We start from the raw sequence: 16,664 nt of genomic DNA, 5'->3' as shown, positions 1-16,664 counted from the left end.
GACCGTCCTTAAATGCGTCTGGTTACCGAAGGTGACTTCAGCACTCTACTACGTTGCGGGGTGCAAGGAGTTCGCTCTGCTTGGTTCTGTGTTCCCTCACACAGGCTGAGCTTTTGCAGAGCTGCCTGCTCTGCTCCTTGCAAACTCCACACTGACACACCCAACACTCTCCTGAAAGGAAAACCTGGAAAATCAGGCCTAGGGAGGAAATGGACCGCCCCACTACCTTCTAGTAGTCGTTTCAAAAATAAAAGCCCATGGCAGGTTTTCCTAAATCTGCCGTGGACAAATAGCTTGTCCAAGACTAACACTCACTTTTATTCTGCATTGCAATCACAGCCAAGCCTGTAACTACAACGCACTTCCACGGCCTCCACATGCTTCTCTGCACATCCTGGGGGACACATAGCGAGCCTTGCATTTGACCCCGGTCATTGCCTCATAATGTATGCACACTGTTGTGGCAGTCGTAGTGTGAACAGCACTTGTATAGCAGAGAAGAGTTCATTATGCTTATAGCAAGCAAATAGATCTCCACAGGTCTGAGCCAGGAAGTAAATGCAGATTGGTGAGTTGTAGGAGTTTGATGAACAAATGATTAGCCAGCTGATGGATGGTGAAGCAAACTCCAGAAATACATTTGGTAACTGAATGCAAAGCATACTGAATACTCAGACAACACTTGCTGCCTGAGTCAGCCTTACAAGACCTTTGGGTGATGATGTCAAAGGAGTTTCCTGTGTTGGAAAACAAGTCATAGTAGAAAGGAGCAGGGCTTGGCGCTGGTACACAGATAGGGGAGTAACAGCTATTCTTGAGGTAATAAAACTTTTCTTTTGTTTGCATCTTATTGCCTTGGAGACTGACTGCCACTGCTAGAAAACAGAACCTGTTCCATGCTTTCAAGCACTTTTCTGTAAGCTTGCAAGCACTGTTTTTAAGCTGGCTGTGATCACTAGAGCACACTGTTACCTCTTAATCCTGGTCAGCTTCAGCACAGTGTTTACTAGCTAAGATCGGCGGTGGTCTGTCTCCTAGGCAACAGGCTATAAACAAAAGAAAAAAAGAACAGCTGCTAATTTTATTAGGCGGTAAATTGCAAAAGTGTTTGTTTTACCAAGCACTATCTAACAACACACATATATGAAGATGGGAATAACCTTTAGATGGTGATTACCTTTCCAATTTTATAGTTGGTATACAAAAATAATTAGTCTGTCAGCTAAAAATGTTGTAGGCTTCCACAGATAAAACTCTCAGACTACAGGCTATAGTTGGTTTCCAAGTTGTCTAGAGCAGAGGTCCCCAACCTTTTTTGCACCAGGGACCGGCTTTAAGCAAGACCAGTTTTCCATGGCCCGGTGGGGTGGGGGTGGGGCAGGGGCGGGGCTCTGGTCATATGGGGGTGGAGTTATGGAGGGGTGGAGCTTAGTGCATACTTATCATATAATTATGACATTTATAATGAGAATGTGATTCTCACACACACACACATTCTCACACACACATTCACACACACACATTCTCACACACACACATTCACACACACATTCTCACACACACATTCACACACCCCTCTCACCTCTCCTCGCACTCTCCCACAGCATCTCATTGCCTTCCTCTGACACAGCCGGCTGCTGAATGATGACGTCATCCAGCGGCGCGTCTGTGTGAGAGGAAGCAGGAAGACAGATCGCTGGGCAGTGGAGCTGCAGGGATTTCTCCCTGCCCGTCACAGCCACCCTGCAGGGGCTCCCCTCCACCTCTGCACTTGTTGGGAGCCGGCGCTCTGCAGCTTCTCTGTGCCGGCTGTCAGCTTGACAGTCGGCACAGAGAACAGCTGACTCCCTGACCGGGGGCGGCAGAATGCAGCCGCCGGGGGAGACACTGCGGACCGCCGAATGAGGCGGCCCGACTGCGCCCCCCTGCCGGCTGCGCCCCGGCTGCGCCCCCCTAGATACGCCACTGGGCGTGTCAGTGAGGAGAGCCTGCCGCCCCACCCCGTCAGGAACACACCATGCTGCGCAGGAGGGCTGTGTCACTAAGACCCGCCTGACGCCCCGCCCCGTCCTGCATAATGTTCTCTGCCGGGAGCTGCGAGCTGTCACAGAGCGTGCTCTGACCAGGCGCAGGGCCACGAAGCTAGCTGTCAGCGGCGCCGCGGACCGGCTGAAAAACCCCAACGGCCCGGTCCTGGTCCGCGGACCGGCGGTTGGGGACCTCTGGTCTAGAGGTCAGTTACTTCTGGCTCCATGAATGCAGCATATAGTCGCAAGAAAGAATTGGCACGGTTGTCTTCACATTTTGCAGCAGACAAATTAAAGGGGTATGCTATGAAATTGGTATAGTTAGTTAGAAAGCATGAAAATAAGCAAGTTGGCTATTGACTTGGCTCAGTGGTTAGCAGTAAAGCCTTACAGCACTGCAGTTCTGGATTCAAATCCCACCAAGGACAACATCTGCAAGGAGTTTGTATCTTCTCCCCTTGGTTTCCACAGGGTAATCCAGCTTCCTTTCCTACTCCAAAGACATACTGATAGGTAATTTATATTGTGAGCCCCATTGGGGACAGCGATGCTGATGTCTATAAAGTGCTGTGGAAATAATGATATAATGGAGTAAAATAAATTGGCTTGCTTTTTGATCTACTGTCATTGTTTTGTATGAGTTTTTAATGGCAGCATATTAGCACAGCAAGCTTCGCTGTTCGCTGTTTTTGCCTCTCCCTAGTTACACCAGCAGGGTAGCACAATTTGCTGGGCTGTCTCAGTAACTCCCATTCATTTTAATGAGAGTTATGCAAGCAATGTAGTGCGGTTGGGCGTAGATGTTTTGTAACCCACTCACAGTGGCCTGGACCTAAAGGTACCGTCACACTAGACGATATCGCTAGCGATCCGTGACGTTGCAGCGTCCTGGCTAGCGATATCGTCCAGTGTGACAGGCAGCAGCGATCAGGCCCCTGCTGTGCTGTCGCTGGTCGGGGAAGAAAGTCCAGAACTTTATTTCGTCGCTGGACTCCCCGCAGACATCGCTGAATCGGCGTGTGTGACACCGATTCAGCGATGTCTTCGCTGGTAACCAGGGTAAACATCGGGTTACTAAGCGCAGGGCCGCGCTTAGTAACCCGATGTTTACCCTGGTTACCATCGTTAAAGTAAAAAAAACAACCGCTACATACTTACCTACCGCTGTCTGTCCTCGGCGCTCTGCTTCTCTGCTCTGGCTGTGAGCACAGCGGCCGGAAAGCAGAGCGGTGACGTCACAGCTCTGCTTTCCGGCTGCCAGGCGCTCACAGCCAGAGCAGAGAAGCAGAGCGCCGAGGACAGACAGCGGTAGGTAAGTATGTAGCGGTTGTTTTTTTACTTTTAGGATGGTAACCAGGGTAAACATCGGGTTACTAAGCGCGGCCCTGCGCTTAGTAACCCGATGTTTACCCTGGTTACCGGGGACCTCGGGATCGTTGGTCGCTGGAGAGCGGTCTGTGTGACAGCTCTCCAGCGACCAAACAGCGACGCTGCAGCGATCCGGATCGTTGTTTAGTGTGACGGTACCTTAAGATTGGTCATTCTTATGTGTGCGATGAAAGACAAACACAAGAACTTAGTTGTCAATTACTGTGAAACAATGACCCAGGAATTATGTGCATTCTCCTCTACAGTCTGCATTTTTCATTATGTGTGCAAAATATTTAGCATTTAATATATATGTTACTGGTATTGATAATGATTTCCTTGCAGGTTTTCATGATTAATCTGAAACGTCGTCAAGATCGTCGAGTCCGGATGCTTCGCAGTCTGTACGAACTGCAAATCCAGGCGAAGACATTTGATGCCGTGGATGGCAAGTGAGTCTATAACTCCACATTACTGCTGTGACTGTCCTTCCATGTTATCTGTCAGAATTTTCTCTATATAATGGATAATGCAGTGCTGTGACGGCCATGTCAGAATATCACACGCTCTATTCCATTATAAGCGTTCATTCCTTAGTACCTCATTACAGCCCAGAAGCAGTAGTATTACAGTTATTATTGTGTAGTGGTATTAATTTCAAGTATGCCAGTATAGCTGAGCTAGAATGGCTGCAACCGGGGGGGAGAGGGGCTCTTAAGAGAGGGGCTCTTACGCATCAAAGTGGGGGTTCTGCCATCGGACATACTATACCGTCCAATGGCAGAAAGGGGTTAACATAGAGATATTAACACCCAAATGCACAATACACACACATAAAAATATGTCATACACACATATACTGTTAGAATCTGTTTTGTTTTTGACCATCCGCCAACTTGTTGTGGTTTTCTGGCTGCTGGTCTTTTTCCCCTGGTGTTGGGTTTGTCTTGGGTCAGGTGATTGTATCACCCTTTATTACCCAGCACCTGCCTCCCATTCTTGCTGGACAGCCGTGTTTATCCACTAGCATTTTGGCTAGGTGCTTTGATACCTTTCTGTGTTTTGATATTGTGCAGTTCTGGGACCCCTGGTTCTGCTATCCTTAGTTTCTGTTTTCTGTTGGTTTCTGTAGCCTTCTCTGTATTTTCTATTAGGAGGTGACCTGTTTTTATACCCAGTCCTTAGATCTTTTAGGGACCTCCTTCCCCCTATCTATAGGTCTTCGCTTGAGATTAACCTAGGATCGTCGGTGGGTCTATTCGCAAGAAATGTGTCACCCACTCCATTGTAGGGTATCAGCCTAGTCTCAGTGCAGGGTCAATTTTCCCCCTTCTATCCTAGTTCTGTGTTGCAGTTCCGTAACATATACACACTGTAGTGCAGCAGTGTTCACACTGTGCACAATGAGGCAGTGAACCAGTAAAGTTCAAAGCATAGGTATTTAATGCCCAAAAACTCACAAATGAAAAACACATAGTATCCTCTGGATCGCAACCGGGGCCTCAAAAACAGTCTGTATCTGAGACCGATTGATGTAGGCAACTGCACCACCATATCACGCTGAGGGGCGCCAGGCGTTTGCTTCCCTTAGCTCTGTGCCACCTCAGACACAAGCTGGATATTGAAGAGCCACCTGCTCTGCAGCTTGCAAACCATCACGGACACATCCAGCCCTTTGCTGAAGGGTTTTCAAATGGGATCTGTGGCCGAGAGAGAGTGAACCGCCCCACTACCATCCTGTAGTTCACTCCAAAAATAAAAGCCCATGCCGGGTTTCCTTAAATCTGCTTTGGTCAAATAGCTTGAGCAAGTCCACGCTTACTATTATCCTGCATTGCAACCACAGCTATATCTGTGACTGCACTCCAGTGGCCTCAATACGCTTCTATGCGTATCCTGGGGAATACATAGCGCCCCTCGCATATCACGCTCCTCACTGCCTCACAACACGTCAATACCCACATATACACCAGCTTATACAAAATATACCAATATACACTTTACGCACATGAACATAAACAGATATTACACTTGAACATACACAGATGTGAACGAGACCTTTTAGATATACAGGTGTTACTCACAGAATTAGAATATCATCAAAAAGTTTTTTTTTTTTTCAGTTCTTCAATACAAAAAGTGAAACTCATATTATATAGAGTCATTACATAGTGATCTATTTCAAGTGTTTATTTCTGTTAATGTTGATGATTATGGCTTAAAGCCAATGAAAACCCCAAAGTCTTCTCAGTAAATTAGAATACTTTATAAAACCAGCTTGAAAAATGATTTTAAAATCCAAAATGTTGGCCTACTGAAATGTATGTTCCTTTTGCATCAATTACAGCATCAGTACGGCGTGGCCTGGAGGTGATCAGCCTGTAGCACTGCTGAGGTGTTATGGAAGCCCAGGTTACTTTTATAGCAGCCTTCAGCTCGGCTGCATTATTGTGTCTGGTGTCTCTCATCTTCCCCTTCAAAATATCCTAAAGATTCTCTATGGGGCTAAGGTCAGACGAGTTTGCTGGCCAATCAAGCACAGTGATACTGTTGATAATAAACCAGGTATTGGTACTTTTGGCAGTGTGGACAGGTGCCATGTCCTGCTGGAGAATTAAATTTCCATCTCCAAAAAGCTCTAAAATTTCCTGGTAGATGGTTGCGCTGACTTTGGTCTTGATAAAATACAGTGGACCTACACCAGCAGATGACATGGCTTCCCAAACCATCACTGATTGTGGAAACTTCAAGCTAGACCTTGGAAATTTAGGTCCCAGAGTCTTGAGGAAGAGTGGAGAGGCAGACAAAATCCAAGCTGCTTGATGTCTAGTGTGAGCCACAGGCTGATCGCCTCCATGCCACGCTGCATTGATGCAGTAATTGATGCAAAAGGAGCCCCGACCAAGTATTGAGTGCATTTACTGAACATACATTTCATTAGGCCAAAATTTCGGATTTTAAAATAATTTTTCAAGCTGGTGTTATAAAGTATTCTAATTTACTGAGATAATGACTTTTGGGTTTTCATTGGCTATCTATATATATATAATTGTCTAAGGGGTACTTCCGTCTGTCTGTCTTTCTTTCTGTCTGTCTGCAAATTCCATCACGGAAATCCCGCGTCGCTGATTGGTCTCGCCAGCTGCCTGTCCTGGCTGCCACGACCAATCAGTGACGGCCACAGCCCGGCCGAGAATTAGTCCCTCCCTACTCCCGTCCAGTCAGTGCCCGGCGCCCGCTCCATACTCCCCTCCAACCAGCGCTCACACAGGGTTAATGACAGCGTTAACAGACCCCGTTATGCCGCGGGTAACGCACTCCGTTAACGCTGCTATTAACCCTGTGTGACCAACTTTTTACTATGGATGCTGCCTATGCAGCATCAATAGTACAAAGATCTAATGTTAAAAATACTAAAAAAACAAAAAAACTGCTATTCTCACCTTCCGTCGTCCGCCAAGGCGCGCGCGGCTGCCGCCAGCTTCCGTTCCCCGAGATGTATTGTGAAATTACCCAGAAGACTTAACGGTCGCGCGCGCATCGACATAGCTCCGCTGGATGCCGGAGGGTGAGTATATAACTATTTTTTATTTTAATTATTTTTTTTAACAGGGATATGGTGCCCACACTGCCATATACTACATGGGCTGTATTATATACTGCGTGGCTGCTATATACTACGTGGCCAGTGTTAGATACTGCATGGGCTGTGTTATATACTGTGTGGGCTGTGCTATATATTACGTGGGCAGTGTTATATACTGTGTGGCCTGTGTTATATACTGCGTGGGCTGCGTTATATACTGCATGGGCTGTGTTATATACTGCATGGCCTCTGTTATATACTGCGTGGGCTGTGTTATATACTGCGTGGGCTGTGCTATATACTGCATGGGCTGTGTTATATACTGAGTGGGCAGTGCTATATATTACGTGGGCAGTGTTATATACTGCGTGGCCTGTGTTATATACTGCGTGGGCTGTGTTATATACTGCGTGGGCTGTGCTATATACTGCATGGGCTGTGTTATATACTGCGTGGGCTGTGCTATATACTACGGGGGCAGTGTTATATACTACGTGGGCAATGTAATATACTGCGTGGGCTGTGTTATATACTGTTTGGTACGTGGCCTGTGCTATATACTATGTGGCTGCTATATACTGTACATACATACATACATACATATTCTAGAGTACCTGATGTGTTAGAATCGGGCCACCATCTAGTAAGCCATAATCATCAACATTAACAGAAATAAACAGGTGAAATAGATCACTCTGTCTGTAATGACTGTTGTGAATTCTGTTGTCAAGCTCCCTCCTGTGGTCATGAATGGTACTTCGGCTGGTTCTGTCCATGGGCTGCCTCTGTTGGTTGTGAGTGGGGCTGCGGCTTCTGAGTTTCCTTCCACAGGTGACGAGGTTAATTCGTTAGCTGGCTGCTCTATTTAACTCCACTTAGATCTTTGCTCCATGCCACCTGTCAATGTTCCAGTATTGGTCTAGTTCACTCCTGGATCGTTCTTGTGACCTGTCTTCCCAGCAGAAGCTAAGTTCCTGCTTGTTTTTCTTTAGTTTGCTGTTTTCTGTTCAGCTTGCTATTTTGATTTTTGTCTTGCTTGCTGGAAGCTCTGGGACGCAGAGGGAGCGCCTCCGCACCGTGAGTCGGTGCAGAGGGTCTTTTGCGCCCTCTGCGTGGTCTTTTTGTAGTTTTTTGTGCTGACCGCAAAGTTACCTTTCCTATCCTCAGTCTGTTCAGTAAGTCGGGCCTCACTTTGCTAAATCTATTTCATCTCTGTGTTTGTATTTTCATCTTTACTCACAGTCATTATATGTGGGGGGCTGCCTTTTCCTTTGGGGAATTTCTCTGAGGCAAGGTAGGCTTATTTTTCTATCTTCAGGGCTAGCTAGTTCCTTAGGCTGTGTCGAGTTGCATAGGGAGCGTTAGGAGCAATCCACGGCTATTTCTAGTGTGTGTGATAGGATTAGGGATTGCGGTCAGCAGAGTTCCCACGTCTCAGAGCTCGTCCTATATTATTTGTAACTATCAGGTCATTCCGTGTGCTCTTAACCACCAGGTCCATTATTGTCCTTACCACCAGGTCATAACAGTACAGGTGGTCCAAAGTATTAATGCATCTCAATAGAGGGATAAGAGAAGTTCTGAGACCATTTTTTTTTCTTTGCAGTGTGTTTTGTCTCTCTTTTCCCCTTTACCTCTGGGTGGTTCAGGATACAGGTGTAGATATGGACATTCAAGGTCTGTCCTCTTGTATGAATAATCTCACTGCAAGGGTACAAAACATTCAAGATTTTGTGGTTCAGAATCCGATGTTAGAGCCTAGGATTCCAATTCCTGATTTGTTTTTTTGGGGATAGATCTAAGTTTCTGAATTTCAAAAATAATTGTAAATTGTTTCTTGCTTTGAAACCTCGCTCCTCAGGTGACCCTGTTCAACAAGTCAAAATCATTATTTCTTTGTTACGTGGCGACCCTCAAGACTGGGCATTTTCCCTTGCGCCAGGAGATCCGGCATTGCGTGATGTTGATGCGTTTTTTCTGGCGCTCGGATTGCTTTATGATGAACCAAATTCTGTGGATCAGGCAGAGAAAATCTTGCTGGCTCTGTGTCAGGGTCAGGATGAGATAGAGATATATTGTCAGAAGTTTAGGAAGTGGTCTGTACTCACTCAGTGGAATGAATGTGCCCTGGCAGCAATTTTCAGAAAGGGTCTCTCTGAAGCCCTTAAGGATGTCATGGTGGGATTTCCCATGCCTGCTGGTCTGAATGAGTCTATGTCTTTGGCCATTCAGATCGATCGACGCTTGTGTGAGCGTAAAGCTGTGCACCATTTGGCGGTATTATCTGAGCATAGACCTGAGCCTATGCAATGTGATAGGACTTTGACCAGAGCTGAACGGCAAGAACACAGACGTCGGAATGGGCTGTGTTTTTACTGTGGTGATTCCACTCATGCTATCTCCGATTGTCCTAAGCGCACTAAGCGTTTCGCTAGGTCTGCCACCATTGGTACGGTACAGTCGAAATTTCTTTTGTCCGTTACTCTGATTTGCTCTTTGTCATCCTATTCTGTTATGGCATTTGTGGATTCAGGCGCTGCCCTGAATTTGATGGACTTAGAGTTTGCTAGGCGCTGTGGTTTTTTCTTGGAGCCCTTGCAGTATCCTATTCCATTGAGAGGAATTGATGCTACGCCTTTGGCCAAGAATAAGCCTCAGTACTGGACCCAATTGACCATGTGCATGGCTCCTGCACATCAGGAGGATATTCGCTTTTTGGTGTTGCATAATCTGCATGATGTGGTCGTTTTGGGGTTGCCATGGCTACAGGTCCATAATCCAGTATTGGATTGGAAATCAATGTCTGTGTCCAGCTGGGGTTGTCAGGGGGTACATGGTGATGTTCCATTTTTGTCTATTTCGTCATCCACCCCTTCTGAAATCCCGGAGTTTTTGTCGGATTACCGGGATATATTTGATGAGCCCAAATCCAGTGCCCTACCTCCTCATAGGGATTGCGATTGTGCTATCAATTTGATTCCTTGTAGTAAGTTTCCTAAGGGCCGACTGTTCAATTTATCTGTGCCAGAGCACACCGCTATGCGGAGTTATGTAAAGGAATCCTTGGAGAAGGGTCATATTCGCCCGTCGTCGTCACCATTGGGAGCAGGGTTCTTTTTTGTGGCCAAGAAGGATGGTTCTTTGAGACCTTGTATTGATTACCGCCTTCTTAATAAGATCACAGTCAAATTTCAGTATCCTTTGCCGCTGCTGTCTGATTTGTTTGCTCGGATTAAGGGGGCTTGTTGGTTCACCAAGATAGATCTTCGTGGTGCGTATAATCTTGTGCGTATTAAACAGGGCGATGAATGGAAAACAGCATTTAATACGCCCGAGGGCCATTTTGAGTACCTGGTTATGCCATTCGGGCTTTCCAATGCTCCATCAGTATTTCAGTCCTTTATGCATGACATCTTCCGAGAGTACCTGGATAAATTCCTGATTGTATATTTGGATGATATTTTGGTCTTTTCGGATGATTGGGAGTCTCACGTGAAGCAGGTCAGACTGGTGTTCCAGGTCCTTCGTGCGAATTCTTTGTTTGTGAAGGGGTCAAAGTGTCACTTTGGAGTTCAGAAGGTTTCATTTTTGGGTTTCATTTTTTCCCCTTCTACTATCGAGATGGACCCTGTTAAAGTCCAGGCCATTTATGATTGGACTCAGCCGACATCTGTGAAGAGTATGCAAAAGTTCCTGGGCTTTGCTAATTTTTATCGTCGCTTCATCAGTAATTTTTCTAGTGTTGCTAAACCGTTGACTGATTTGACCAAGAAAGGTGCTGATGTGGTCAATTGGTCTTCTGCGGCTGTGGAAGCTTTTCAGGAGTTAAAGCGTCGTTTTTCTTCTGCCCCTGTGTTGTGCCAGCCAGATGTTTCGCTCCCGTTTCAGGTCGAGGTTGATGCTTCGGAGATTGGAGCAGGGACTGTTTTGTCGCAAAGAAGTTCTGATGGCTCGGTGATGAATGTTATGTAGGCAATCCAGTGACACAGTGTGCCAGCAATCAGAGCACATACAGTGATCTGACAATAACCCAAAAACAATAGAACGAGCTCTGAGACGTGGAATCTCTGTAGACCGCAATACCTGAACCTATCCTAAACACAACTAAAGGCAGCTGTGGATTGCGCCTGACAATACCTATGCAACTCGGCACAGCCTGAGGAGCTGACTAGCCTGAAGATAGAAAAACAAGCCTGACTTGCCTCAGAGAAATACCCCAAAGGAAAAGGCAGCCCCCCGCATATAATGACTGTTAGCAAGATGAAAAGACAAACGTAGGGATGAAATAGATTCAGCAAAGTGAGGCCCGATATTCTAGATAGAGCGAGGATAGCAAAGAGAACTTTGCAGTCTACAAAAAACCCTAAAGCAAAAAACCACGCAAAGGGGGCAAAAAGACCCACCGTGCCGAACTAACGGCACGGCGGTACACCCTTTGCGTCTCAGAGCTTCCAGCAAAACGAATAGACAAGCTGGACAGAAAAAGTAGCAACAAAAGCAAAGAAGCACTTATCTAAGCAGAGCAGCAGGCCACAGGAAAGATCCAGAAGCTCAGATCCAACACTGGAACATTGTCAAGGAGCAAGGAAGACAGAATCAGGCGGAGTTAAATAACAAAGCAGCCAACGAGCTCACCAGAACACCTGAGGGAGGAAGCTCAGAAGCTGCAGTACCACTTGTGACCACAGGAGTGAATTCAGCCACAGAATTCACAACAGTACCCCCCCCTTGAGGAGGGGTCACCGAACCCTCACCAGAGCCCCCAGGCCGACCAGGATGAGCCACATGAAAGGCACGAACAAGATCTGGAGCATGGACATCAGAGGCAAAAACCCAGGAATTATCTTCCTGAGCATAACCCTTCCATTTAACCAGATACTGGAGTTTCCGTCTAGAAACACGAGAATCCAAAATTTTCTCCACAATATACTCCAATTCCCCCTCCACCAAAACCGGGGCAGGAGGCTCAATAGATGGAACCATAGGTGCCACGTATCTCCGCAACAACGACCTATGGAATACATTATGTATGGAAAAGGAGTCTGGGAGGGTCAGACGAAAAGACACAGGATTGAGAATCTCAGAAATCCTATACGGACCAATAAAACAAGGTTTAAATTTGGGAGAGGAAACCTTCATAGGAATATGACGAGAAGATAACCAAACCAGATCCCCAACACGAAGTCGGGGACCCACACGGCGTCTGCGATTAGCGAAAAGTTGAGCCTTCTCCTGGGACAAGGTCAAATTGTCCACTACCTGAGTCCAGATCTGCTGCAACCTGTCCACCACAGAATCCACACCAGGACAGTCCGAAGACTCAACCTGTCCTGAAGAGAAACGAGGATGGAACCCAGAATTGCAGAAAAATGGAGAGACCAAGGTAGCCGAGCTGGCCCGATTATTAAGGGCGAACTCAGCCAACGGCAAAAAGGACACCCAATCATCCTGGTCTGTAGAAACAAAACATCTCAGATATGTTTCCAAGGTCTGATTGGTTCGTTCGGTCTGGCCATTAGTCTGAGGATGAAAAGCCGAGGAAAAAGATAGGTCAATGCCCATCCTACCACAAAAGGCTCGCCAAAACCTTGAAACAAACTGGGAACCTCTGTCAGAAACAATATTCTCAGGAATGCCATGCAAACGAACCACATGCTGGAAGAACAAAGGCACCAAATCAGAGGAGGAAGGCAATTTAACCAAGGGCACCAGATGGACCATTTTAGAAAAGCGATCACAGACCACCCAAATGACTGACATCTTTTGAGAAACAGGAAGGTCAGAAATGAAATCCATCGAAATATGTGTCCAAGGCCTCTTTGGGATCGGCAAGGGCAAAAGCAACCCACTGGCACGTGAACAGCAGGGCTTAGCCCTAGCACAAATCCCACAGGACTGCACAAAAGTACGTACATCCCGTGACAGAGATGGCCACCAGAAGGATCTAGCCACTAACTCTCTGGTACCAAAGATTCCAGGATGACCAGCCAACACCGAACAATGAAGTTCAGAGATAACTTTACTAGTTCACCTATCAGGGACGAACAGTTTCTCCGCCGGACAACGATCAGGTTTATTCGCCTGAAATTTTTGTAACACTCGCCGCAAATCAGGGGAGATGGCAGACACAATGACTCCTTCCTTGAGGATACTCGCCGGCTCAGATGAACCCGGAGAGTCGGGCACAAAACTCCTAGACAGAGCATCCGCCTTCACATTTTTTGAGCCCGGAAGGTACGAAATCACAAAATCGAAGCGGGCAAAAAATAACGACCAACGGGCCTGTCTAGGATTCAAGCGCTTGGCAGACTCGAGATAAGTAAGGTTCTTATGATCAGTCAATACCACCACGCGATGCTTAGCTCCTTCAAGCCAATGACGCCATTCCTCGAATGCCCACTTCATGGCCAGCAACTCTCGGTTGCCCACATCATAATTACGCTCAGCAGCCGAAAACTTCCTGGAAAAGAAAGCACATGGTTTCAACACTGAGCAACCAGAACCTGTCTGTGACAAAACCGCCCCTGCTCCAATCTCAGAAGCATCAACCTCGACCTGGAACGAAAGAGAAACATCTGGTTGACACAACACAGGGGCAGAACAAAAACGATGCTTCAACTCCTGAAAAGCTTCCACAGCAGCAGAAGACCAATTAACCAAATCAGCACCCTTCTTGGTCATATCGGTCAATGGTTTGGCAATGCTAGAAAAATTACAGATGAAGCGACGATAAAAATTAGCAAAGCCCAGGAATTTTTGCAGACTTTTCAGAGATGTCGGCTGAGTCCAATCCTGGATGGCTTGGACCTTAACCGGATCCATCTCGATAGTAGAAGGGGAAACGATGAACCCCAAAAATGAAACTTTCTGCACACCGAAGAGACACTTTGATCCCTTCACAAACAAGGAATTAGCACGCAGGACCTGGAAAACCATTCTGACCTGCTTCACATGAGAGTCCCAATCATCTGAGAAGATCAAAATGTCATCCAAGTAAACAATCAGGAATTTATCCAGATACTCACGGAAGATGTCATGCATAAAAGACTGAAACACAGATGGAGCATTGGCAAGTCCGAACGGCATCACTAGATACTCAAAATGACCCTCGGGCGTATTAAATGCAGTTTTCCATTCATCTCCTTGCCTGATTCTCACCAGATTATACGCACCACGAAGATCTATCTTAGGCCTCTTTCACACTTCAGTCTTTTGGCGTCAGTCACTACCGACATAGTGACGGATTGACGGATCCGTCACAATTGTTGCGAAAACGGTTCTAACGGATCCGTTTTTTTGACGGATCAGTTACTTGGGGGTTGTCTGGGAGAAGTATCTACTTTTTGGAGCATGCGCAATTGAAAAAACGGATTGGGGCGACGGATCCGCCGAAAAACGGTTGCGGCGGATCCGTCGCCCATAGGCGCCCATTCTATGGAATGGCGGACACGACGGATCCGTCGCGATCCGCCATTTCGGCGTTGACAAAAAACGTTACAATGTCCGTCTATTTTCAGAAAACGTCCGCCAAATTTCGATGGATCCGTCGCATGGCGGATGGAACGGACGACCATCCGTCACAATCCGTCGCTAATGCAAGTCTATGGGAAAATAACGGATCCGTCAAAAAAAATGACGGATCCGTTGTTTGAGGAAAATGGCGGTTTTAGACTGACGCCAAATAACTGAAGTGTGAAAGAGGCCTTAGTGAACCAACTAGCCCCCTTAATCCGAGCAAACAAGTCAGATAACAATGGCAAGGGATACTGAAATTTAACAGTGATCTTATTAAGAAGGTGGTAATCAATACACGGTCTCAGCGAACCATCCTTCTTGGCTACAAAAAAGAACCCTGCTCCCAGTGGTGATGACGATGGGCGAATATGTCCCTTCTCCAGGGATTCCTTCACATAACTGCGCATAGCGGCGTGTTCAGGCACGGATAAATTAAATAATCGACCTTTAGGGAATTTACTACCAGGAATCAAATTGATAGCACAATCACAATCCCTATGCGGAGGTAGGGCATCGGACTTGGGCTCTTCAAATACATCCTGATAATCAGACAAGAACTCTGGGACCTCAGAAGGAGTGGATGACGAAATAGACAAAAATGGAACATCACCATGTACCCCCTGACAACCCCAGCTGGATACCGACATAGAGTTCCAATCCAATACTGGATTATGGGTTTGCAGCCATGGCAACCCCAACACGACCACATCATGCAGATTATGTAGCACCAGAAAGCGAATAACTTCCTGATGTGCAGGAGCCATGCACATGGTCAGCTGGGTCCAGTACTGAGGTTTATTCTTGGCCAAAGGTGTAGCATCAATTCCTCTCAACGGAATAGGACACCGCAAAGGCTCCAAGAAAAACCCACAACGTTTAGCATAATCCAAATCCATCAGATTCAGGGCAGCGCCTGAATCCACAAACGCCATGACAGAATACGATGACAAAGAGCATATCAAGGTAATGGATAGAAGGAATTTGGATTGTACAGTACCAATGACGGCAGACCTATCGAACCGCTTAGTGCGCTTAGGACAATCAGAAATAGCATGAGTGGAATCACCACAGTAGAAACACAGCCCATTCAGACGTCTGTGTTCTTGCCGTTCAACTCTGGTCATAGTCCTATCGCACTGCATAGGCTCAGGTTTAATCTTAGACAATACCGCCAAATAGTGCACAGATTTACGCTCGCGCAAGCGTCGACCGATCTGAATGGCCAAAGACATAGACTCATTCAAACCAGCAGGCATAGGAAAACCCACCATGACATCCTTAAGAGCCTCAGAGAGACCCTTTCTGAACAAAGCTGCCAGCGCAGATTCATTCCACAGAGTGAGTACTGACCACTTCCTAAATTTCTGACAATACACTTCTATATCATCCTGACCCTGGCACAAAGCCAGCAAATTTTTCTCAGCCTGATCCACTGAATTAGGCTCATCGTAAAGTAATCCGAGCGCCAGGAAAAACGCATTGACATTACTCAATGCAGGGTCTCCTGGCGCAAGAGAAAATGCCCAGTCCTGAGGGTCGCCGCGCAAAAAAGAAATAATAATCAAAACCTGTTGAATAGGATTACCAGAAGAATGAGGTTTCAAGGCCAGAAATAGCTTACAATTATTTTTGAAATTAAGAAACTTAGTTCTATCACCAAAAAACAAATCAGGAATAGGAATTCTTGGTTCTAACATAGATTTCTGATCAATAGTATCTTGAATCCTTTGTACATTTGTAACAAGATTATCCATTGAAGAGCACAGACCCTGAATATCCATGTCCACACCTGTGTCCTGAAACACCCAAATGTCTAGGGGAAAAAAAAGACTGAACACAGAGCTGAGAAAAAAAAAATGATGTCAGAACTTCTTTTTTCCCTCTATTGAGAATCATTAGGTTTGGCTCCTTGTACTGTTATGTAGGCAATCCAGTGACACAGTGTGCCAGCAATCAGAGCACATACAGTGATCTGACAATAACCCAAAAACAATAGAACGAGCTCTGAGACGTGGAATCTCTGTAGACCGCAATACCTGAACCTATCCTAAACACAACTAAAGGCAGCTGTGGATTGCGCCTGACAATACCTATGCAACTCGGCACAGCCTGAGGAGCTGACTAGCCTGAAGATAGAAAAACAAGCCTGACTTGCCTCAGAGAAATAC

At 46.4% G+C, this 16,664-nt stretch overlaps 1 protein-coding gene across 1 annotated transcript in view; it reads left to right on the top strand.

Annotated features, from left to right (window-relative positions):
* The window catches only part of COLGALT2 (collagen beta(1-O)galactosyltransferase 2), a 328,242-nt gene that overhangs the window by 278,694 nt on the left and 32,884 nt on the right, over window positions 1-16,664 (top strand). The window contains exon 8 of the mRNA XM_069737258.1: window positions 3,741-3,847. Within this exon, the coding sequence (XP_069593359.1) occupies window positions 3,741-3,847 (107 nt within the window). The remainder of the gene's footprint in view (window positions 1-3,740; window positions 3,848-16,664) is intronic.

This window comes from Ranitomeya imitator, chromosome 8 (genome assembly GCF_032444005.1).
Source record: "Ranitomeya imitator isolate aRanImi1 chromosome 8, aRanImi1.pri, whole genome shotgun sequence".
NCBI classification, from domain to species: Eukaryota; Metazoa; Chordata; class Amphibia; order Anura; family Dendrobatidae; genus Ranitomeya; species Ranitomeya imitator.
The sequence above is the reverse complement of the archived record's forward strand: the minus strand, read 5'-3'. Positions and strand labels throughout refer to the sequence as shown.